This window comes from Sminthopsis crassicaudata, chromosome 2 (assembly GCF_048593235.1).
Source record: "Sminthopsis crassicaudata isolate SCR6 chromosome 2, ASM4859323v1, whole genome shotgun sequence".
Lineage (NCBI taxonomy): Eukaryota > Metazoa > Chordata > Mammalia > Dasyuromorphia > Dasyuridae > Sminthopsis > Sminthopsis crassicaudata.
Genome location: NC_133618.1, coordinates 619,918,597 through 619,944,343, shown reverse-complemented (window position 1 = coordinate 619,944,343; position 25,747 = coordinate 619,918,597). Strand labels below are relative to the sequence as shown.

Sequence of the window (25,747 nt, the reverse complement as noted above, 5' to 3'; positions counted from 1 at the left end):
AGGGCTGTTGTGAAGAAAATATTTTGCAAATCTATTATTTAAAGGTTGAAGAATAATAACAATTATTAGTTGGGTGACCTCGGACAAATCACATAAACTCTCTAAAATGTGATTTCTTCCTGCTAAAAGGGAGGGAATTGGACCAAAAGAACTCTCAAGTTTTTTCCAGCTCCAGGTTTGAGAGACAGTAACTCAGCTCAACAACTTTGGTGTCATTCTGAGTTCTCCCTCACCCCACATATCCAACCGGTGGTCGTCTCACTTCTCCCACCTCACATTTCACCTCCATCCCCTTCTCTCCCATCACATAGCCACTACTTTAGTTCAGCTCCTTTCTCATGGACTAGTCCAATAGCCTCCTAATTGATCTTCCTGCCTCTGGGCTCTTCCCTTTCTAGTCTTTCTTCTACACCATGGCCAAAATGAGATTCCTAAAGCACACACGGGACCATCTCATTCTCTAGCTGAAGAAGCTTCAGGTACTCTCCACTGTCTCTAGGGGAAAACTGACTCGGGAGTTCAACAGTGAAAGCCTGTGACATCTGGCTCCAAACTCTTCCTGGACTAATTTCGTATTACTACCTGTTACACATTCAACATTCCAGTCAAGCCTGTCTTCTTGACGTTCCCCATATATGACAATCCACTCCCCTTCTGTTCCTTTGCAAGGATTCTTCCCCTTGTTCTGTCTCTTGAAATCCCTAGATTTCTGCAAGACTCAGCTAAAGAGCCGCCTTGTACAAGTAGTCTTTTCTGATTCCCTTAGCTTTTAACTCCCATGTTTCTATAAATTTGCATTGAGTTAAATATGCATATACACACATATATAAACATGTACATATATATATATAGATTATATATAATATATGTGTGCAAACAATATATACATATACACACATATATAAACACATACATATATATGTAGAATATATATGTGTGTATACATACTATACATATATACACATACACATACACATAAATAAAAATTTCTGTGAACCATTTTCCCTAAATATAAATTACCTCAAGGAAGGAGTTATTTTATTTTTGTCTTATTCTCTAGCCCTTAATACAGCTGTTTGGCACACAGTATGTGCTTAATAAATATTTTTTGAACTCAAAAATCACTTCTGGGCTATATATCCCAGGATCCTTCCCAGCCAGTCAATATCTGTGTGATCCTCTGGATTATTTTTCTCAGTACTGGTTTCCTCAGGGGATCATAAGGTCCAAGATTTTGTTATAGATCTAATTATAGGTTTATATATGTATATGTGTGTATGTATGTACACTTAGTCATATGAAGATATATTCAAATCCCTGTCAGTATACCCTTTGTCCTGCCTGGGAACCCAGGGCAGTCTCAAATCAACCACTCAGACTGGAGGCAATTTAAGAATAGAAGGCAATGATGGCACTCTGGGTGCTCACTGGGTAGTAGAAAAAACCAAAACACTGAATTTGAATGTAGAACTCTAGGACCCAGTCCTTGCTCTTGCTGTATGAATTTGTACAAGTTACTTTCCTATTCCCAAATTTTCCCCATCTGCAAGTTGGGCATAATATTTATTATTTTTGGCTAGAGTGCAGGAATCTAGACATCAGATTTTGTAATAGATGTTAACAGTGTTCTCTGGAAAGTCGAAATGGAGTAAAAAAATTTAAGGAAGGGAGTGACCAAGGTTGGAGGAAACAGGGCCAATCAGGGTGGGGACAAGCCAGAGCAAGAGATGGAGCAAATGGGAGAGGGGAAGGGAAGAGAGATTTCAATATAGATCTAGCTATGGAAGAATTTTAGAGATCATTTGGTCCAGAATTTTAACCTGAGAATTCCAGAGAACCCAGGGACAGATTTTCATGGGTCTGCTAATTTGGATGGCAACGCGTTCTATCATCATTTCTACTCTCCTCTAACTGAAATTGAGAATTTACTTCAATTATTTAAAAATATTATTCTGAATCCAGACTTCCAAAGAGACTCATGACACAAAAAAGGTTAAGAGTCCCTGACCTAATCCAACTCCTTGAATTTATAGACGAGGGGGCCAAAGTTCAGAGAAAATGTGACTTGCTTAAGGTCATAAAGTGAAGAGAAGACAGGACCTGAAATGATTTGACCAAGATCATACAGTAGCAGAAGGAAAGGATTTCCCAAAGATGGAAGTCCCAGTAAATACACACATACACACACACACACACACACACACACACACACACACACACACACAAATGTTCCTTTTGTTCCCCGCCCCCCACTTCTACCCCAAACCATTACCCAAACACAAACAATTTTTTAAAATGCTCAGGGTCAGCAACCCGACCATTTCAGATCTGGGACTGGTGGCTAGTTTCCTCCTTGCACACAGGGCCCCTGGCAGATTCATTGACTTAGCTAGCTCTCCTGGGACAACTAAAACAGGCCTTGGAGGCTCACCTAAATCAATGCTGAGAGTCCTAAGCGTCCATCCCATCCAGGCCCTACTTTAACATTTTCCAAAGTGCCTTCCCATCTATCATCCCATTGTGTGCCTCAAGGGAATAATAACGCCTGTGGTCCACGGAGTCGTTGCAAGGTTCAAAAGCGCCTGGAAAACCTTATAGGATTATTTGTACAAATATTACTGGTGGTCATTATTATAATTATTATTAACAGAGGTCTTCAATGACTGTTAACCTAAAGGGAAATATACTGCTAGAATTCCAGGCACCAGGCCAGATGAGGCTTTCAGCCTTTAAAGGCCAGGCCTCCCTCCTTCCTCCTTCCTCCTTCTCTGATCTGCTTTCTTTTCTTTCCCTTCCTGCCCAGTAATATCCTTTTCTTTCAGGCTTTTAGGACACTGAGGTTCGACTTTTCACCTCTCCAATGCCCTTCCCACCTACTCCTGGGTTTTAGTACCCAGGAATATATGTCATGGAGGCTTTATGAGGGCAAGGACCATGTGTTATCCAAATTTAAAATGTTAATTTTTAGCAAAAATCCTTATTCAGATCTTTCCTAGCATCCAGAATAGTGCTTTGCACACAGCAAACACTTTAATAAATATTTGAATTGAACTGAGCGGAGCTATCTGCAGGCAGGAGTCTTTCTTGGTCCCCTTTCAAAAACTGAAGCAACATTGGTTGCTGTGTATTCCGCCTACCATGAAGGCCGGCCCCAGACAGAGAAGCAGAAGAGTGGGTTTGGGGCATGGAAAAGCAGACAGTGTGGGCGTGGGGCTAATTCAGGGAGCCCCTCACCACCTGCCTCTCTACTTTAGGTTACTTGGAATGTGTGATTTCCCTCAAAGATTTAATAATCATTTTGTCTACATGTAATTCAGGATTGTCTCGAAGTACAGGGGAATAATTATATACACATGAGAAAGAGAGAGATGGGTAGGGAGAAGGGAGGGTGGGGGAAAGAGAAAAAGAGAGAGAAGGGGGAGAAAGAGAGAGAGAAAGAGACAGAATCACACAGAGACAGACATAGAGACAGAGAGAAACAGAGATAGGCACAAGAGAGACAGAGACATAGATAGAGAGACAGAGAGACACAGAGACAGAGACATACAGAGAGACAGGGAGGAAGAGACACAGAGAGAGACAAAGACAGAGAGAAAGAGTGATAGAAAAATAGAGAGGAAGAGACAGAAACAAAAAGAAACGGAGGCAGAGAGAGACAGAGATAAACAGAGAGGGAGAGGGGAAAAGACAGAGAGACAGACAGAGAATTAGAATTAGAGCCTTCATATATCATCTACCCAATCCTTTCATTTTATGAGTAATGAAACTGCAACCCAGAAAAGAGCTACAATCCAGGTTTCCCGACTCCTTGAACCTTCAGTGTTGCCATTCTCCCCAGAAACCTCTGCTCCATCTAGGCTTCTTGAGGCAGCTGCATGGAAGGGATGGCTGTGAGCTGCCTTAACTATAGGGGATAAAAATGGGATAAGCATTTGGGAAGGAAGGCTGAGGGGAGTACTCCTTTTCTTTCTCTCCGCCTCTCGCTATCCCCTTCGAGAGCTCCACAAACACAGTCACAAATTCTTAGAGCTGGGTGAGTCCTGAGAGCTCAGCCAGCTCTTGCCTCTCCAAGTATTCCTTCAAGATGTTTATTCCTTTATATTCAGAATTTCAGCTCTTGAGCCGCATGGGACTTGGAAGTCATGTCACCTCCCTTGTCCTTATTTTAGAATCGAGGAAATTCTGATAGGAGGTTAAGAGTCTTGCTGTAGACCAGAGAAGCAGGATTTGAACGTAGGTTCTCTGCCCCCAGACAATAGTGTGCTGTGCTGCCTCCTCCATTCCTCTCACCAGCATCCTCGTCTGGGTCCAATTTCCCTCATGGAAATTTCTGCAGATAATCGAACTGGCCTGTGTCCCTCACTACTCCATTCTTTATAGCTGTCAGGCCAGTCCTTCTAAAACAGCATTTTCATCATGTCACTCTCCTATTCAAAAGTTTCCAGTGGCTCCCCATTGCCTACAATTCAGGCTTAGCATGGCATTCAAAGTCCTCCACTGTCTGATTCTAACAACTGCCTTGGCCAAAATATGAATTCTCTTGCATCCATCCCATTAAACTCTAATCAGGTCACTTTCTTTGCTGATCCCAGTACTTACACTAATCATTCCCTTTTCCACAGTACTGTTGAGGGTACCAGCATCCTCTCAGTCTCCCAGGCTCAAAACCTTAGTGTTATCGGTGGTTCCTTATTTGGATTAACTTCTCACTAGGATGCTGATTTCTCATTTTACCTTCATAACATGCAAACTTTTGTCATCTCATGCTGGAACGCTGCAATGGCCTTCTGGGTCGTCTCTCTGTTCCTTTGTATTCCGGGCCACTATTTCTATTTAGCTGCCAAAAATCTTCCTAAAGCTCTGATCTAAGCATGTTATCCTACTACTCAGTGATCTCCAGTGGCTCCCTATTACCTCTAGGCTCAAATACAGAATCTGCTGTTTGGTTTTTAAAGTCCTTCACAATGTGACTCCTTATAACTTGTCCAGTCTTCTTAAACTTGATTTTCTTCTCCATATTCTGTGACCCAGCAATACTCCTCACAAATGGCACTCCATCAACCAACTATCTTTTTCACTGATAGTCTGTCATGTCTAGAACTCTCTCCTTAATTCCACCTACCCACTGGCCTCCAACAAGACAACTCAAATCCCATTTACTTCAGGAGATCTCAACATCCTCAACAACCCAACTCCCATTCCTAGTAGCTTCCTTTTCCCCATTACACTTCCCTTTACATATATCTTCTGCGTACAAAGCTGTATGTATGCAGTCTTTCTCCATTTGAACACTCATCTTCCCGAGTTAAAATCTCTACCCAGAAACTTATTAGGGATGTGATCCTGAACAAGTTACTTAAAACATGTCTCTGTGAAATGGATATAATAATACCCTCCAGGATTGGGATCAAATGAGATAAGATTTGTAAAGTGTTTAACACAGTATCTGGCACATAGTAGGTCTTTATTTCCTGCCTTCCATCTTTTCAAGTAAATTATGCCTTCCCCATACCCCCCTGCAATATGTAGAACAAGGATGGATACTCAGTGAAGATAGATTCTCTGTAAAAAGAGTGATTTGGAGCCAGCAGACCTGAGTTCAAATCCCAAGGTTCCTACATATTACCAGTAATGACTTTCTAGAAGCTGCTTCTTTCTGGGCCTATTTCCTTACCTAAATATCTATATTTGAAGGAGCTAGATTTTATGATTTCTTTGAAATTTTTCTTAGAGCCTTTTGAGCACTAAATTCTATGAACCTATGTGTTATTATGGAGGGAGGAAACATGGCACTGTCCAGGGTGCTCATGCTACCTGTCCAAGACTAAAATGTGAAGTTCTCTTTGAAGGCTTTGAGTAAAATCAATATTTATATGCTTTGCAAAAGCACTTATGTCCTTTTTTTTCCTCACAATGATCTTGCGAGGAAGGGTCTAAAGATATTATCCCTGTTTCATAGATGAAGAAACTGAGCCTAAGAGAAATTAAATTATCATGGCAAAAAATATCAGGGATGGGATTTGAACTCAGGGCTTTCCTGACTTCAAGTCTAAAATTATGCTGACTGATTTCCAAAAGGATTCAATTTCACATTTCACAGATGAGGAAGCTGAGATATGGAGAACTGGAGGGTCTTATGAAATAGGGAATCCCATTCCTACATCATATTCATAGGAAAAGTGGCCAACTGATAGGTTTGGTATGGAAGGAGTAAAGAAAAAGATCCTGGATGCCATCTGGTTTAACCTTCTCCATAAAGGTGATCTGCTCTGGGGACCTTCAACAGCGTTTCTGTATCAGGTCCAGAGAAGGTCCATCATGGGAAAGGTAAACTGCTTGGGTGGAAGACGCTATATATGGGCTTTGGTTTCCCCATATACAAAATATCTGGAGTTGATCTCCAGATCTCAGAGTCAAGAAGGCCTAAGTTCAAGTTCTTTCTCTGACACATCTGAGTTGGATGATCCTAAGTAAAAGTCACTTAAACTGCAAGTGCCCCCAAGCCACGTTTCTAAGACTCGGTTGTGGGGCAGCTTGATCCACCTTGATATACAGGTGGCAGATATGTGGGTTTTGGATAAAGGGAGATGAACCCCCCCATACCCCTATAAGGCACCAGCTTACCATCCCACGGTGATGAGAGCATGGGATAGCATGGAGAAACCGGGGAAAAGAAAACCCATTTACAAAATTGCTGGATCTATTTGAAGGGGATTGCAATTGCTACAACTTTAAGACCTGGTTGCTTATACAAAGAACATATGGCATGAATATTTGACCAGATAAAACACCTAGCAGCAACTAACTCCTTCCGGAAAGGCTAAGTGCCCATAATCTCTGCTCCTGGGAGGCTAAGGTAGGGGGATCTGTTGAGTTTAGGAGTTCTGTGCTGCAGTGAGCCAAGCTGATTGGGCAGTCCCTGGAAGGGGGGCGGGAAGAGGGGCAGCAGATTGCCTAATGAAAGGCAAATATACCCATATAAAAGGTGGATCATGTCCAAGCTCCCATGTCAACCAGAAATAGGATGGATCCCTGAATAGCCCCACATTTCCTGTCTAAATAAGACCTAGTCTTTAAAAAGGGACTATGGGAAAAAACGGCCTTATCCTTAGACAGAGTAGGTACTGCCAAATTGGAATAATGTCAGGATCATCAGAAAGGAAGGTCTAGAAATATTGCTTTCCCCTTCTCTGATCACCTGAAATTCCTCCATTCCCATTCTTGTGGGTTTATCATCTTATCCTGAAAATTGTGCAAAAGGAGAATATGCTAAAGTCTCTCCCATGGCAAAAAGAACAAGGCTGTCAGAGCCTCCCTTTCAGGCACCTGAGGGTGCCGAGCTCCTAGTTAGGGGAAGGAGAGAAACGGAGGAAGACTTTGGGATTTTATATGACTGTGCGGGGACCCTCAGTCCCTAACTGTACGCACAGTTAATTACAAACTTCCAGAGCATCCCAGTTAGAGCCCAGGGCTATTGGCGCTGAGCCTGCAGCCATCTCCCACCTGGGATGGGAGAGTGGCTGCTCAGTGAAGCTGCACAAGGGCAAGGAGCCCAAATCTGGGCGAGCACAGCTACAAGGAGGGGAAGGAGGGAGCGGGCCGGGCCGGAGGACGGAACAATCTTCAGGAAGGGGATCTGTTCCTCGGCCTCCCTTCTCCATGCGGGCTACACTCCCATTTAGCCTTTCAGCTCCAGTCTCCCTGCACTCCCACTTCCTCCCTGTGGCTTTTGCTCCCTTGAAGCTAAGGAAGCAGAACGTGTGTCCTTCCTTCTGGAGCCTCCAACAGGCTCGGGGGAGCAGTGACCTCTGCATTCACCTCCCTCCGGCAGTTCCCAAGTCCCTTCTTACCTCGCCTGACAAAGCATTTCTCCTCTCTGCCTCCTTTTCCCTCCTGCCTCTCTGGCTCCGTGGGCAGCTGGGTTATGTAATTGGGGAACTGCATTATTTATGACCGATGATTATTTTTTAATTCTGTGATTATGTTATTTATTATCTTTCTGGGATGTTGGGGGGGATGACGAGAGCTGTGATTCATGATTTCCATTCGGCTACCCTGACTAATTGGCCAGAGTGGTTGGGTGAATCCGTCTGGATGAGGAGATTGGGGGGGGGGGGAGAGAAGGAGAGGAACAACAAAGAAGGGAGGGGGGAGAATCAACTTTGTTATTGCTGAGCTGCGGATGATGGAGCTGACCCACTTTGGCACAGGCTCTGCGGTCCCCAGCGCCTCCCAGCTCCTGCCTGGACACATTTATCTAGCACTCACACTCAGGTGGCTTTCCCAGCTTTGCTTCACACACCGCTCAGCAGGATAGGATGGCACGGTAGGATTGGTAAGGATCAGCCGCCGCCGCTCCCATCTCTGTGAACACCTGGAGGCGGCCACAGGTCTGCTGCCCTTGCCCACCTGCACCAACTTCTCCATCCTTATGAGCCTCTCATGTCAGTGCCGGTCACAGGGCTAGGCCCGAGCCCGAGAGGTAACCTGCGAGATGTCACTGCTCAGCCCCAAGAACAGAGGTTCTGCAGCAGACCCAGCAGCCTTCCTCAGGGGGAGACAATCCCTGAGAAATCTCTTAGTCTGGCTTGGGAGGCAGCTCACAAGCAAAATCCTTGGAGAGCAACACCAAGCCAGATAACCAAGAATCAGACCATATGGTCCAGGCACTTGGTGCTTTGTGAATTCAGAGAAAGAGAAGGTCAGTGTGGGCTGGAGGCTAGTCTAGGAAGGCTCCCTGGAGGTGCTGGTATATAAGGCAGGCTGAAGGGCAGGTGAGACCTGGAAAGGGAGAGAGGAGGAGGAAGGAGCAGAAAAACCTTAAGGAACCACATCAATTCACAAAGTATTAAAGTTATACGAGTGTGAATGGGGAGGAAACTACCACCTAGCAAGGATATGGCTGAACTATGAGGCTGGCAAGGTTTGGCTGCCACTGTTCTCCGTGCCTGTGAATACCTGGCTGGTGCCTCAGCTTCCACACTGGCAAATGAACAAAGGCTAGTAGGTGGGAATAAATCAAGTGTGTGTGTGTGTGTGTGTGTGTGTGTGTGTGTGTGTGTGTGTCTGTGAGAGAGAGAGAGACAGAGAGACAGAGAGACAGAGAGACAGAGAGAGAGAGAGAGAGAGAGAAGGGAGGAATACAGAGAGACACATAGAGGGAGAGAGAGAGAGAAAGAGACACAGAGACAGAGAGAAGAGAGACAGATACATACACACACAGAGGCAGACAGAAAGACAGACAGACAGGCAGTGTCACTGTGCTGTGGGCTTTTAAAATATGATTTAATTTTATCCTACAACAATCCTGAGAAATAGATGCTCTTATTATTCCCATTTTACAGTTGAGAAAACTGAGGCAAACAAATTATTCATGTGCCCAGGATCATCCAATTAGTGCCCGAAGTTGGATTTGAACTCTGGTCTTTTTAATTTCAATCTAGCACTCTATTCTCTGTGGCATCTAGTGGCCTTAAGTGACATGGCCAATATTATAGTTGGGTCTTCCTGGTTCCGAGCACAGCCCGCTCTCCTCTATACCCAGTGGCTCTCCTTAACAGTGATAAAAACTCAACTTTATGTAACGCTTTCATGCTCACAGAGCCTTGTTTCAGATACATTATCTCATTTGACGCGCACAGGAACACTGAGAGGTAGCACTTTACGATCTCTCCATTTTGTCCAGGAGTAACACAGACACGGAGAGCAGAAAGGTCTTGTCTAGAGTCACACACCTGCTGAGTGTCAGAGGCAGAATCTGAATCCAGTTCTTTCTGACTTGAATTTTAACACACGATGCCATGACACTGAAGCTAAGCCGGGTAACGGGGAACAGCTTATCGTGCATCAATGGGCTGGGCTACTTGACTGACATGGGATAAGGCAGGGGTAGAAATGAGAACGGGGTGAGGAGACTGTTTTCTCCTTGAAGCTTTGGGGAATGTTAAGAATTGGTGCTCCCCAATCAGACTTGTTAGGTTGGGGTCTCCCAGAAAGTCAGCTCATAGCAGATCTCATCGGACTCTCTCTCAGCCTGCTGTTGGGGCAGTAAGGGCCAGTGAAAAGACCAAGGGCTTTGGAGTCAAAAAAGATGAATGGGAGCCCTAGCTCTGACTTAATCGTGGTATGTGACCCAGTTTCACTGTTTGTAAAATGGGGATATAATATTTGAATTACTTATTTCACGTGGTTGGTTGTATTGTGAGGAAACTGCTTCAGAAAACTGAAAGCTGCTATAGAAATGGGAATTATTTTTTTCTAAATATTTCTTTTCCATTCTTTGATATCTAACCAATGTCACCTGTGAGGGCAAGACAATATTTACCCTGAGCTCCCTCTGGTCCCCTGGATATGCCAGCTTCAAACCTGCCTGGAATTGTCTCATTTCGCCTCTCTGACGGTTCATGGCCCTTCTTCCCTCCTTCCAAATTCGGTCTCAAACTCACCTCCTCCAATAAAAAACTTTCATAATTAGCCCTAACTCTGTGTCCTTGAATTAGGTACGGCCTCGTGATCTCCACACACTCTGAGATCCGCGGGCTACCAGGGCCGGAATGGTTCAACCATCACAATTTTCTGAAGAATAAACAAAGGCGCGGAGAGCAGAGAGCCATTTGCTTAAGGTATTAGGGCAGCAAAGCCCAGACTCACATACAGATTTCCTGATACTCAGCCCCATTCTCAAAGCACATAAAGGGCTTGTCTTCAATTCTGTAGGCTGTTTGCCAAGTCAGAACTTGAGGTTGGTGTGTGGGAGCAGCAGTTGGGTCTTGTCTTACTGGAGGAGATCAGGTTTGTCAGGAGCAAGGCTTAAAAATTATGTTGAGGAAAGCTGTCTTTTTTATGGGGAGAGAGAGAGAGAGAGAGAGAGAGAGAGAGAGAGAGAGAGAGAGAGAGAGAGAGAGAGACAGAGAGACAGAGAGACAGAGAGAGACAGAGAGACAGAGACAGAGAGAGAGACAGAGAGAGAGAGAGAGAGACACACACACACAGAGTGAGAGAGAGAGACAGAGAGACAGAGAGACAGAGAGAGACAGAGAAAGACAGAGAGACAGAGACAGAGAGACAGAGACAGAGAGAGAGACAGAGAGAGAGAGAGAGAGAGAGAGAGAGAGAGAGAGAGACAGAGACAGAGAGACAGAGAGAGACAGAGAGACAGAGACAGAGAGACAGAGACAGAGAGACAGAGACAGAGAGAGAGACAGAGAGAGAGAGAGAGAGACAGAGAGAGAGACAGAGAGAGACAGAGAGACAGAGAGACAGAGAGAAAGGAAGGAAGGGAAATGGAAAGGGAGGGAAAGAGGGGAAGAAGAAGAGAGGGAGGGAGGGAGAGAGAGACAGACAGACAGACAGGCAGAGATGAAAGAGAGGCAGACAGAGACAAAGAGATAGAGAGAGACAGAGAAACAGAGAGAGAGAGACAAAGAGACAGAGAGATACAGAGAAACAGAGACAGACAGACACATACAGATATGGAGGATGCTCTGATGCTCCTTTCCACTCTACCTCCTCGGAGCCTTGGTCTGGAAGTGGAAGTCAGAATGCCTAAGGAAGCTACTCTCCTTCTCTGGGGACCTTAGCTTTCTGGGTTCCGTGAGTCTCTGCCACAAAGATGTCTCACCTAGTACTAATACTTTCCTTCCTTCCTAAAGGAATAGCTCTGCTGCTGAAGTATGATAAGCCCACCTAAAAATGAGCCCAGAATGGGCTAAAGTCTGGCAATGGAAAACACACGTTATGTTCTTTCAGGAGCAGGGCCTCCCACCAAGGGCTCTGCATGAACTTTCTCCTCACAGTGGCTGAATATTAGCCAAGGGTACCAGAGCTCTATGAGACCTCCTGGGCCCCAAGAAAACACTCACTAATCAATGCTGTTATAGCAGAGAACTGAGGAATCTCAGGGCCGATTGGTCCAGTCCATCCATGTGCAGGAAACTCCTCAAAAACATATGCAAACCATGGTCATCCAGCCTCTCCTTGAAGAGCTCCATCCATTCTTTGACAGCCTAGGGTTTGAGCTCCTACTGGGTTTTCTGAGTTGTGTCTCTCTGGCTAGACTGGAGTGCCCAATTGTAGCCCCAGTGCTTACTTAGCCTAGTGCCTGCAACAAAGTAAATGCTAGCTGACTGACTGAATGATCATCCAGGCACAACAGCCCCACAGAGCTGGATGTGCTGCAAAAATTATTGCTTCCATCACTACTGCTTTTTCTCTTACCAAAAGAAACAGCCCTGCCACTTGCATGTAGTGAACCAGTCCAAACACCGCCCAGAATGGGGCTTTCCCTACTTTTATGCTGCCTCCGGGTAGGCTCAGAATAAGAAAAAGACTTGGTGCCCTCATGCTGCCTTTCTGTCCCACAAGTCAGCAGCCCTGATTTTTTTTTAATTTTTAAAGCTTTTTATTTTCAAAACATATGCACGGATAATTTGACAACATTGATCCTTGCATAGACTTGTGTTTTGTTCTCCCCCCACCTTGTACTCCCCTAGATGGCAAGCAATCCAATATATGTTAAACATGTTAAAATATATGTTAAATCCAATATGTATAAACATTTGCACAATTCTCTTGCTGCACAAGAAAAATCAGATTAAAAAAAAAAGTAAATGAGTAAGAAAACAAAATGCAAGCGACCAACAACAAAGAGTGAGATGTTGTGATCCACATTCAGTTCCCAGACTCCTCTCTCTAGGCACAGATCAGCCCTGATTTTTGATAAGATATGAAAAAAATGGGAATATCTTTGCCTGGACATTTCACGTCCATTCAATAACTCCCTCTTCCCACATACACTCATAATCCTAAAATTGCCTTCCTCACCACAGATGTTGATCGTGACCCTCCAGAAACATTTTATCAGAGTCTTGATTCTCATTTGTTCTCTTGGTAGCCTCCTGTTTTTTTCCCCATTCCTCAGAGGCCCAAGGAAAAACTCACCATGAGAATATTCTGCTGGAATGGGATGAAACCTTCCATCTCTACCCCTGTCAAAAAAGACAATCATCTCCTTCCCCTTTTACTTTCTCTGTCCCTTCCTCCTCTTCTCCCCCACACAAGAAGAGGGAGCTCCTTGGAGCTTTCTGCAGAGCCTCCAGGTTTGCTTTGGTGTTTCTCAAATGCGCACATCAAAGGAACACTATTGGCTATCAGCCATTCTTCCTAGGGTCCTACACCAGGCTCTGGAAACTCTCCTCCCCCATCTCCATCTTCATTCCTGGACCTCAATGCTTCCCAGCAATAAGCTTTGGCCACCTGGTTCCTCCAGGATCCATTCAAATGGGCCTGGGTTCTTACATTCCTTGAGATCTTTTGGACTGACACAGCCATTTGGCAATTGGACAAATTCTTAAGTCTGAGGTCCAGATCTAGCTCAAGGCTGTGATGGTCTCAGGTGGACCCAAAGATTGGGCTGGACTTTCTCAGGGTCACGAGTCAGGCTCATTGTCCTCCTCCACTGTGGCTGCCTTCCCTTCTCACCCATTATTTGGCTGACCAAGCCTAATGAAAGTCTCCTGCCAGTCCTGCCCTTCTTCTGTCTTGCTTGGTCATGGGAGGAAGGGAAGTTTGGAGGCCCTCCCCTCCCCCTGTCAGTGAATGCTATCAGCACTAGGCAGCATTACTATCTGGTAGACTCCTGTTGCCTTAGCAACCTGCCAAAGATTCTGGTAGAGGCACATGGGATAAAAAAGAAGGACTTGGTTCTCTCTGTCCCCGCTTCCCATTCAAGCACATGGACAGGCAGCCCAGGTGTTCCTAGAACGCCTTCATTCTCAGCTTCCCTTTCTCTTTAGTCAGCTCTGATTGATGGTTTGCTTTCCTCACAGAGCATCTTAAAACACCTGGAAATCTCTGTTCTTCCCTGTTTCTTGGGCTCACTCTTTGGACTAGATGCACTGACAGAGTGGCTTTGGGAAACCCTTCCTCTGGGGATGACTTTGGACATGTAAAGAGGAGGATATCTACGTCGGGTAATAGGGAATAAAAAATAAGTATTTCATGCTCTTCCTGAATGTCCATCATTAGGACTTTGCCTTGCTACTATTTCCATAAGACCCCTTTAAAATGAAAACATCTTGTCGGGAAGCCATCAGCCAACCCCAGGCTTCCTAGTCAAGCTCTTTTGGCTCTTGCCAAAGCGCACTACACTCCAGCCTCTGTCTCGATCCTGTTTTCCCATCTCCCCATCCCTGCACACATTTCTCCCTGTACCTGGAGTGTTCGCATTCTCTCTTTCACCAGCTGAATCCCAATTCGGTCTTTAAAGCCCAATTTTCAGCAGCCAGATTGAATGACTTGATGTTTCCTGTTCAAGACATTTCATCTCCTTTTTACCATCCCAGGGACGCTAACTCTCTTAGATCATTTCCTAAGTACAGCCTCTGACACGTGGACATTCTGGATCCTCCCAACAGTTAGCGCTTCCCTCACAACCAGTTACTTTGTACACTATCCTTGCTTCTGTGTACATACATTGTCTCCTTCCTATCCCTGGAAGAATGTAAGCTGCTTGAGGGCAGCATCATGCTTCTATAATCCTGGGCTTACAGCACTAACACAGTTCCTGGAGCATAATAAATGCTTGTTAAATTCAATCAAATCAGAAATCTCATGTCCTTTAGAAAGTCTTCTTCCTCCTGGTCAACAACCCTTTTCCCTTTCAGATGTCACAGAGAATATTGCTTTATAATCCCTGATTATTCAGTACTGATTTTTTTTCAACCAGATTTGTGATTTCACACGTATAGGAAATTTCCAGTGAGTAAACTTCCCCTACCAGGGCTGGTCAGCATCTTTATAAACCTCCCAGATGTCTAGGACAAAGCTTCTATGGATTTCAATCCCATAAGGGTCAAGTAACTGAATATGGGGGGAATCACAAAATTATGACTTATCACCTATAAATAAATCACCTATATGCCCAGAGTCATGTAAAAATTTCTTGGGTGGAAAAGAGTTGTAAGTGGAAAAAAATATAAGAAACCCTGGTCTAGAGCAGTGAGGGACTTGCTGGGCTCACCCAGACAGTTTCTATCAGAGGCAGGACCTGAATCCAGGTCTACCCCATGAATTTGGAGTCATGAGAGATTTGAGTTCAAAACCATGGACCCTTACTTGTTGTGTAACTCTAGGCAAGTCACAACCTCTGTTTGCCTTGTCTCCTTCAGATCCTGTCTGATCTGAAAATGGGGATTATAATCGCCCCTACTTCCTAGAACTGTGAAGGTCAAACAATAACTGTAAAATAGCACAGTGCCATGGTAAACACTCTATAAATATTAGTTGTTGCTATGGATTCACCCAGTCTTTAGGTTATTCTGCCTCATGAGTATAACAAATGGAAGTTATGTACACATGCGTTATCCCTCCATTTGACTATAAGCTTCATGAGGACAGGGATCTTATTTAAACCTTGTGTCTTCCTCTGATCCTAAGAGTTCTCTGTACTGAGAAGAACCAAGTTTATTGAATTGAATCATTGGGGGATGTCTGAATAAGTTATGATATATGAATGTAATGGAATATTATTGTATTATAAAAAATGATGAGCAAGCTGATTTCAGAAAAGCCTGGAAAGAATTACATGAACTGATGCTGAGTGAAGTGAGTAGAACCAAGACAACATTGTATACAACAACTCTGATGGACTTGGCTTTTTTCAACAATGAAGTGATTCAGGTCAATTCTAATAAACTTGTGATGGAGAAAGCCATCTGTAGCCAGAGAGAGGATTATAGGGACTGAATGTGGATCACAGGTATTTTCATCTTTTTTGTTTTTTGCTTGCTTGTTTTTTCTTTTTCATTTTTTTTCTTTTTGATCTGATTTTTCTTATGCAGCATGATAAATATGGAAATATGTTTAGAAAATTGCATATATTTAACCAATATTGGGTTGTTTGCTGTCTGGGATTGGGGAGAACAGAAGGAAGGGAGAAAAATCAGAATACAAGATTTTTCAGGGATGAATGTTGAAAACCATCTTTGCACCTATTTGGAAAGATTATGAAAAATGTTTAGTAGATTGAAAAGATTTTGATTAGCTCACTGTCATCCTGGAGAATTATAGATTAGTGGGAAGAGTAGTGGGAAGTAAAGTGCTTTTACTTTAGGTTTTTCCATTCATTCTTTGTATGACTTCATATCCTTTCTCTGGTCCTCAATTTTCCCACCATTCTTTTTTAAATTTTTCAAAATTTATTTTAAACTTAAGTACAAAATAGGATAAGGGAAAAAAAAATAACCATTGCCATGTGCACAGCAGAACCTAAGAGAGGATTCAAAATATAAAACAATAAATTTCCATTTCAAGAAAGCCTACATAATAAATTCTATACTTTGTGTTTAGAGCTGTCCATCTTTTCCTTGTTTCCTTGTAGGTTTTCTTTTGTTCTCTGCTGTGCACTTTTTACTTTACTCTTTTTTTCTTTCTCTCCTCACCCCAAGAAGGCTGAAATGAAGTGTATGTATACACACATACACAATATATATTCACACAAATATATAACTACATATATATGCACAATTCATATACACACAAATATATCTATACATATATGTATCTATTATCATATACATATATTCATATTCATATATATATATATATATGTAAGGCCATACAATGCCTGTTTGTCTTCTGTTTCTCTGAAGATGGAGAATATCTCTCTTCATAAGTCCAAGTCTTTCCATATTTTTCTTATTCCATTGACTCATCATTTTTAAACCCCACAGAAATATTCCAATCTCATACTGTATAGTTGTTTTAAATAGACTAAAGCAATATTGACTAAGGTGGCTGACATATAGTGAATTTCCCCATCTTTCAAGTCCAGACTGGGACTCAATGATTTCTGAAGTCCTTTCTAGCTAGTAGTGAGGAATCATGGCAAACCTTACAATGCTATGCAAATGCTAGCTATTAGGATGAATTTTATAAGTTCTTGAGCTTAAGACCCAAGCTCAGCTTGAGGCTGTGAATGATTCCAGGGGGACCCAAGTAGTTAATTCTGAGAGCCTTGGTGACTGGTAGGGAAGATGGAGGGGAAAGGAGGGAAAGGATGGCTTTAGGGTCAGATCACTTAACACCAACATAGCATCTTTTGGATTGTGAATTTGAGAAACACCAAATCAGATCTGTTTTCTCTGTCTGCCATATTGCCCCAGAGATTCCGTAGAGAGCTCTATAGGGATTCTTTCTGCCCCTGCTAGCTTGTGTGTGGGTTTTGTTCTTTTTCATTTCTTTCTTTCTTTCTTTTATGGCAGGCAATAGAGGTGGAGACAGAGATGTTCCATATTTCCACCCACTCTGTTGATACAGTCTGATGCCCAGAACCTTAAGCTGGGAAGAAGGACATAGAGGAAACCATTTACTTCCCAGAGCCTCTAATTTCCCCAGTCACTTGGAGCACCGTGACCAGATCATTACTATACAGTTTAGGATTAAAGGCAATAGGTACAGGGGTCAGGATCTATTGAAGGAATGGGTTTGATAGATACCCAGGAGGGCAACACAAATAAAATTGATCTATCACTAAGATGTAGAGTAAAAGAATAGCAAGGAGCCTTGGGGCCATTTGGTCTAACCCATACCTGCACAATAATTCCCCCTGCAAGATACCTAACAAATGGTCACTCAGTTAACCATTCCACAAATGGATAGCTCAAAAGTTAGACAATTTTCCTTAAGACAAGTCCAAATTTTCTTCTCTGGAACCTATTATCCTACTGGAATTCCTAATGCTATATACTGGTGTCAAGCAGACCCAATCCTTCTTCATTATGACATTCCTACTAATGAAGTTAGATATTGTATTTTCTAGCAGTTCCTGAAAAATCTTACATGGGCATATTTCACCATACTAATCCTCCTCCTCTGGACACACTAGTTTGTCAATGTCCTTCCTACAATTTGGGGTCCAGAGCTGACCAATGTTTCTCAAACCTACATACCTGTTCTTCATAACTCCCTTGAGTTTCCTATTGAACATCACCTCAATATTGTCACAGGAATCGTTCAAACTCATCATGTCCAGAATTCTTTTTTTCCTTCTCAATCCACCCTTAGGTCAGGAAACTTCTCTATTTCTATAAAGGGGACCACCATTCTTTGTACTTATATTTGTAACTCATGTTTGTAATCCATGGCTCTATTCTTCCTCTTATCACCTCAAAATCTCAGTGTTCTCATTTCTCACCCACGCCCACCCTGCATTTTCAGTCTGTGGCCAAGTGTTCTTGCCTCTGTCTTTACAACATCTCTCATAGGTTTCTCTTTGATTTCTATTTCTCTTCTTTGGTACTGCTACTATCTATTATAGACCCTTATCACCTTTACAACCTGCCCACTTCCCATCTTTCTAGAATTGCTAACATTTTATTCTCTCCATATAGTCTGCAATCTAGCAACATCAGTCTTATGTTCTTGATCATACTTCACATGGCACTCTTTGCCATTTCACTGGCTATTCCCATACTTAAAATGTTCATTCCCTTCTTTTCTGTCTCCTGGCTTCTTTCAAGATTTAGCTTAAATCACACTGTCAGTTGGAGGCCTTTCCAAGTCCCCCCCCCACCCCTCCCCCCACCAAGGGCCTTCCCTCTGAGATTACTGACTCTGCATACTACTTGTATGTTATTGTATGCTCAATTGTTTCAATCATGTCCATTCAGTCCATTCCATTTGGGGTTTTCTTGGCAAAGTTAGAAGGACAGTTTGTCATTTCCTTCTCTGGATCATTTTCCAAATGAGGAAACCAAAGCAAACAGGATTAAATGATTTGCTCAGAATCACATAGTTCATAAGTGTCTGAGGCTTGATTTGAAGCCTCCTGACTCCAGCACCAATACACTGGGTCACTTGTATTTACACGGTTATTTTTATTTCCTTTAGAATGTCAGCTCCTTGAGGAGCGGCCACTTAATTTTTTTTTTCTGTGTATCCCCAACATTTAGCACAGCACTAGTGCTTAATAAATATTTCCCAATTGACAGATCACATCCCCCGTATTGTAATCAGTTGCTGAGTTTTGTCAGTTCCACTTCCCCATCATCTCTTATATTCCTCCTCTTCTCTCCACTCATATCAAAATCACTCCAGTTCAGGTCCTCATCTCATCTCATCTGGGTTATTACAATATCTCCTGAAAGGTATCCTTGCATTCAGCTTCTCTCCTTCTTCAATCCAATCCTCACACAACTGCCAAACTGATATTCCTAAAGCACAGGTTAAGGGAGAAAGCCTTAGGGCCAAGGCAAAGGTGCCTTGGAGTGATTCCAAGAGCCATCATCCCCAGAAAGGTGATTTGGGTGCACCACAAATCTAATGTCCACAGCTAGGTACTCCATTTCCATTTTTTTGAAAGGTCCATTTGAGCAGCCTATACATTAGTGCCTATCTCTCTCCTTCCTTAGAAAGTGGCAGCTTTTCCCTCTTTCTAGTGCCAGTCTTTGGGACTGACAGGCCTGGAAGCTGCAGAAAGGACTGCCGGGACCCATCATTCTAGCTCAATTGATGTGTTCTCCCCCCCCCTCCGGGACCCTGGTTACATGGAGTCTACATTTGCTTAAAACCCACCTGGCCCTGCAGAAATGTCACTCTGGGGGCAAATCCAGCTAACTACTAGGAACTAATAGCTAGGGAAAGGGGGGGTCATGCAGTTAAGGCTTCAATGCTCCCCAAGGGTGGGGAGTGGGGCAGGGCCAAGGATAGATGCACTTCATTTCTTTGAGATGTTAGGAATAGAAATTAAACCAGACCATTTATCTTGCTCTCCCTCTCTTCCTTCCTCCCTTCCTTTCCCTCTCTCTCTCTCTCTCTCTCTCTCTCTCTCTCTCTCTCTCTCTCTCTCTCTCTCTCTCTCTCTCTCTCTCTCTCTCTCTCTCTCACACACACACACACACACACACACACACACACACACACACACACACACACACACAAAATCTCTTCATTTTCTATATTTTGCAAAGTTTCTCAGTAACCAGTACCTTTGAGAAACTACAATTACTCGAGATGTGCACCCCCATTCTGGGCAATCCTTTGCCCTTCAATTCAGTACCTCTCTCTCTTTTTTATCTTTCTACATCTCTAGTCCCAGAATCATTACAAATGGGGAGAGGAAGAGTTCAGCCCACATATCATATCAAGATACAGTCTAATTGGGCAGTTTGCCCTAGGGCAGTTCCTGCCAAAGGGATGGTCAGCAAGGTTACCCTTCTTCCCACTCCTAAGGTTTGTCCCAATTAACCACATACTCATTAGTCTAAATAAGACCCCTAAAACTCCTTAGACTCCAATCAGGAGGAGAGCAGGTTTGGTCCCTATTCTGAGGAGGAGTGAATTGACTTTTCCCAGACCTTACATATCCTTAAAATGCAGTTCCCTTTGTAAGAAGAAGGAATACTCCAGAGCCCGTCAGTGGGGCATTGTTAGGTACACTTAGAGCTCAAAGGAACTTTATGGGTAATTTATTCTATTCCTCCTTCTTTTGCCAAATGGGAAACTGAGGCCCTGAGGGTAAGTGACTTGCACAAAGTCAAATGGATAACAAATGGCAGAGCTGAATTCAAACTCGATTCTTTGATTCTAAATATAGTGCCCTTTCCTTTCCACCTTAAGGAGCTAAACTATATTTCTGGTATTGCAGACAGAGTACACTAGATCATCTACTTTTTTGCATGATGTCTCCTGTGATCAATGACACACATGTGTAAGACACTGACCATGGATGAAGGATTGATGTAGGGAGAGTACAGTCCGTGGCTCTGGGGGGAAAGGGGTGGTCAGTCTGGGGCAGGGCAACAGTTTTTTTTTTCTGTGTTTGAATATAATCAACTCACTGGATGAATAAGCTTGTAATGTTGACCTCATTGGTGCTGGGGTTATTTACCATTGGTCAGTGGGGTCCTGAAAGGGTTAACTCATCACTCCATTGTAAATACAGGATTGCTCTCTCTGAGATCAGGCTAGTGGGACATGGCTACAATTGCAACGAACAGCTCTTTAGGGTTCGGGCTTCTCAGAAAAGAGACCACTCTCTTCTCTCCTCCCTCCCTACCTCCCCCCCAGTGCCCCATGAATGAAAAGGGAGCTTTTTTTTGAAAAGGGAGCCTTGATAGGAGACATTTATACTAATTGGGGCTTAAAAGCCACCTCTGTCAAAATTTATAACAATAAACACACACTCTTTGTACTTGTTAAATTGAAGAGCGAAATAAACTAAAAAAAAAAAAAAAAAAAAAAAAAGGTTGACTACTTTCCTGATGAGAACCAGTCCCCCTAAGTCCCTTCCCCCTAGCTTGGCTCTTGGCCCTCTCCAGGCTGGTCCTCCACCACGTCCACGTGCCCCCCATCCTTACCTCTCTCAGCTCTTTGGCCACCTCCTTGAGCTCCTGCAGGATGCCCTCCAGTTGCCCGATGACCATCTTCATTCGCATCCGAATTCGCTCTCGCTCTCCACCGCCGCCGCCGCCACCACTGGGGTTGTCACTGGCCTGCCCGTGGTCCTGGGCACTCCGGATGTTCATGCTTCACCACGCTGCCACGGGCCTGTCCATGCTGCTCTCCCTGGGCCTCGCACTGCCACTGCCTCCTTGGAGCCCCTCTCAGCCAGGGAGATCTCCACATCTTAACGGCACCCCCCCCAGCTGCCCCAGCCCCAGCCCACACCCACCGGATCTCAGCCCAGGTCCCTCTCCCTCCGCTCTTTCTCCTCTTCCTCCCTGGGTCCAGGAACTGCTCACCTGCCGGGGCAGAGACTCCCAGAGGGAGGGAAATGAGCGAGGAGACGGATCAGAAAGGGCAGAGTCCAGCGGAGAGGGGGGGGGGCAAGAGAAGGGGTTAAAAATTTCAACTTTGCAGCCCTCGAGACTCAGCTGAGAGCTAACCAGGAGTGGGAGCCCAGCGCCGGGGCTTGGGGATGTGTGTCTCCGGGATGGATTCTGTTGTCCACTTGCTGAAGTGGGGCCCCCCACCCTCAGAGGGAGGGCTGGGGAATGGTTCCTGAGGGAGCAAAAGGGAGCAGGTCGTCCCCTGTGATGTCCTTGGCCCTGGGAGGTTGACCGGGAGCTGACAGCCACAGCCCCCAAACTCCCTGTCTGTCCTGGGTTGGAAGTGGAAGGGGAAGGCGCAGGATGTCAGGACACAGGATCCCAGATGCAGCAGGGCCTACCCTCCGTTCTCCACACGCTCTTAACAAGTAGGGCTTTCCCGAGGAGGGCAGAGAGCGGCCGGAGTGACGGGGCGGTCTGCACCAGGGCAAGAAAGATGGGCAGAGTTCCGGAGGTTTTCTGAAACTCCTCTTTCCCTCCACCTGTCCCCTCGGTTGGTTTGGCTTGGAAGGGGAGGGGAGGACTGGGAAGTACAGAACTCTGCTGCAAGGGGGCAGCAGGAGAAGGGATCTAAGGCTTCCCAGGCTCAGAGGAGGAAGCTGGAGGGGGACAATCCTACTGCACCCCCATCTAGGCCTGGGGCCTAAGGAAGATCCCCCTGAATTTCACATCGGCTGCCCTCCTGCTCTCTCCCCCCCTCTCCGAGATGAGCCTCCCCCTCTCCAATCCCTTTTCTCGTAGACCTTCCCCACCTCTTAGGCCCTCCTTCCTAGGGTGGGCGGGGGAGGAGGTCCCAAAGAGGACAGCCCTAACTCGGGGCCTGTCCCAGCTCTCCCTTCCCCCCTCCCCCAGGACTCACCAGCCAGGTCCGGGCGGCGCCAGAGCCGCCCTCGAAGTCAGGGCATGGGATGGACCCGGGGCCGACTTGGGGCCACTGGCTGGAAGATTGGGGGAGGGGAGGGGAGAGGGAGGTCGAGGCTGTGTCTAGCTCGGGTGGGCGTTCAAAGGGAGAGGAGCTGCTCGGACGCGTCCCCGCGTTTCTCTAAGCGGTGGCCAACATCTGGCGCAGCTGGAAGGGGGAGGGGGCGAAGAATTCCGTTCTCCCAGAAAGGAGAGAAAAAGCCAACAAAGATACCCCGGCTTCCAAATCCGGTCCGGGACTAGGAACGAGTCTCCCGGCCCCTGCCGCTCAGGGCCCGGGAAAAACAAATCCCTTCAGCGATCATCCCCTGCCCCGGACTGGAGCTCGGGGTCCGGACCCAGACTCAGGGGCGGCCGGCGGAGGGAGAAGCAGCGCGGGGCAAGCCGCGGGGATGCTGGTGCCCGCAGGGAGTCAGCGGGAGCGCGGACCGCGGCGCGGGGCCGGGGCGCGAGGCCACAGGTGACCCGGACATTTCCGGCGGGGAACGGCAGGGGCGGCGGGGCCGGCGGGAAGCCCGGCAAGCGGCAGGCCAGTCCCGGGCGGAAGAGAGCCAAAGTCAGGGGGAGCGAGCCTCTGGCGCGGCGCGGGATCCGGAATCCGAGCGGAGGAGTGGGCAGCCGCCGGGATCAGGCGAGGCCAGCTCCGGAAGCCTGGTCCCGGGCCGTCGGCAGGCAGCTGGGGTGGGCGATCGGGGGCGCTTCCGTGGGGCGGGGGGCCTGGGGGTCGCCGCTGTGTCCCATCCCCCTTCGGATCCAGCTGCACCGCGCCACACAGCTCCTCGGCACCGGAGGGGGGGCGCCGGTTCCCGTCCTCTTCCTCCCGGGGGCCGTCCGCGTCCTCCTACTCCCGCCGGGCTCAGCGGGCTGCGGGGTGCGGGTGGGGGCGGGGCGGGGGTGGGGATGGGGGGACGCACCCCGGCGCGCGCGCACACACACAGCACACACACATACACACACAACACACACACACAACACACACAACACACAGATCACAAACACGCGCGCACCCGAACACGCGCGCGCGGACACACACACACACACATACTGCGCGCCCTGCGCTGCGCTGCTCCGGGGGCCCCGGGGGAGCCCAGCGGAGGAGGGAGCCCCTCTGGGGCTCTGTAGCCTCCTTTTGGGGTTTTAACTCCCCACACCCTTAGGTTGTCAGCAGAGCCGAGCTGGGGAGCTCTGGATGCCTGAGTTCCCAGCCCATCCGCCAGGGAAGCCAGCCATGGGGCTGCGGGAACGGGAACTCGCTCCTCCTTCCACGGGAACGGCGTGCAGAGCCTTTCCAAATCCGGGAGAAGGGAGAGGAGGAGGAGGATGGGGAGAGCAGGACGGGTCCTCCCAGGCCTCTCTGTCCGCGGGCCGCTATCTTCTCTGGCCCCTGATTCTGGGGGGGCGGGCACAGAACCGCGGTGCCGGGAGCCGGCTTGGCAGGCGAGCGGACGGGCGCCTCTGCCTCCCGCTAGACTGGCAGCTCTGGGCGATGGCTCAGCTAAAGGCAGCCCAGCCTCTCTGCACTGTCAGAGAAGGGGGCCGGGCCGAGCCGAGCGGGGAACCTTTAAAGCGACACACACCGCTTCTGACCCCCGGCTTCCTCCCCACCAGGCTGGCGGCGGGGGGAGGAAGGGAGAGTCGTGGCCCGGGAGCCAATCTGATCAAATAATCGCCCAAGTAGTCTTAATGCGGTCTGAGGGGCCGTCTGTTCTCTCCCTCGCAGGTAACGGAATTTTAACCGGGGCCTTTTGGAGACGGTGCCCGAAGGAAGCGATCGGTAATGGTGGAATTCTAGATGTGCCAGCAAACTGGCAGGGGCTTTTGCACAAGCGTGCTCCTCGTGCTGCCCACGGTCACCCCGACGTGGAGGCAGCATCCAGCTGTCACGTGCCTTACGGCCGGGAGAACTTGCTACTGTACAAATGGGTAACAACCTCAAGAGGTCTGAGGGTATGGGATATAACTTTCTGAAGGATCGGACTTGTTTTTTATTTGATGGAGAGGTATGCTGGCCTGGTGGCTAGGGAGCTGGTCGTGGTACTAAGAAGACTTAGGTTTATATTGTCCTCTCTGACAGATACTGACCAGGAAGGAACAGGAGTCTCTCTCTCTCTCTCTCTCTCTCTCTCTCTCTCTCTCTCTCTCTCTCTCTCTCTCTCTCTCTCTCTCTCTCTCTCTCTCTCTCTCTCTCTCTCTTTCTCTGTCTCTCTCTGTCTCTCTCTCTCTCTGTCTCTCTCTCTCTTTCTCTCTCTCTCTCTCTTTTTCTCTCTCTCTGTCTCTCTCTCTCTCTCTCTCTTTCTCTCTCTCTCTCTTTCTCTCTATTTCTCTCTCTCTATTTCTCTCTCTCTCTCTCTCTCTCTCTCTCTCTCTCTCTCTCTCTCTCTCTCTCTCTCTCTCTCTCTCTCTCTCTCTCTCTCTCTCCCTCCCTCCCTCTGCTTCCCTCTCTTTTTCTCCCTCCTTTCCTCCTTCTTCTGTCTCTGTCTCTGTGTCTGTTTCTCTGTCTGTCTCTCTGTCTCTCCCTCTCTTCCTGCTTTTTCTTCTCTCCCCCTCCCTCCCTCTGCTTCCCTCTCTTTTCTCTCTCCTTTCCTCCTTCCTCTCTCTCTGTCTCTGTCTCTCTGTTTCTCTCTATCTTTCTAATGGACCCCTCTGGAAGTCTGGTGAAGTTAATGCACCACTTTTCAGAAAAATGTTTTTAAGTCCATACAGTGAACAACATAGGATTCCATCATAGTTATTAAATAGTTATTAAAATATTTAAAACACAGGGTCATTGTGTTTTAATTTCTGCTTAAGGAATCCTGTAGATTAAGACTATAAGTTACCAAAGGTGCAACCCTCCATTAGTAAAAGGTGTTTCCTTGTCTGTGAATTCCTCATCTCAATGAAGTCTCAGTTCAAATTCCTAATTCTTATTATTAAGTCATTTTTATGTATTTAATTTACAAAATTGAAGGCTAAGTCTATGGTATCCTGGAAGCTCCATTAAGACAACTCAGCCCAGT

General features: G+C 46.3%; 1 protein-coding gene across 1 annotated transcript in view; it reads right to left on the bottom strand.

Moving 5' to 3' along the window:
• Positions 1-21,948, bottom strand: part of INSYN1 (inhibitory synaptic factor 1) — a 52,982-nt gene extending 31,034 nt beyond the window's left edge. The window contains exon 1 of the mRNA XM_074296238.1: positions 21,357-21,948. Within this exon, the coding sequence (XP_074152339.1) occupies positions 21,357-21,524 (168 nt within the window). The 5' untranslated portion in view covers positions 21,525-21,948. The remainder of the gene's footprint in view (positions 1-21,356) is intronic.
• Positions 21,949-25,747: the final 3,799 nt, after the last annotated feature.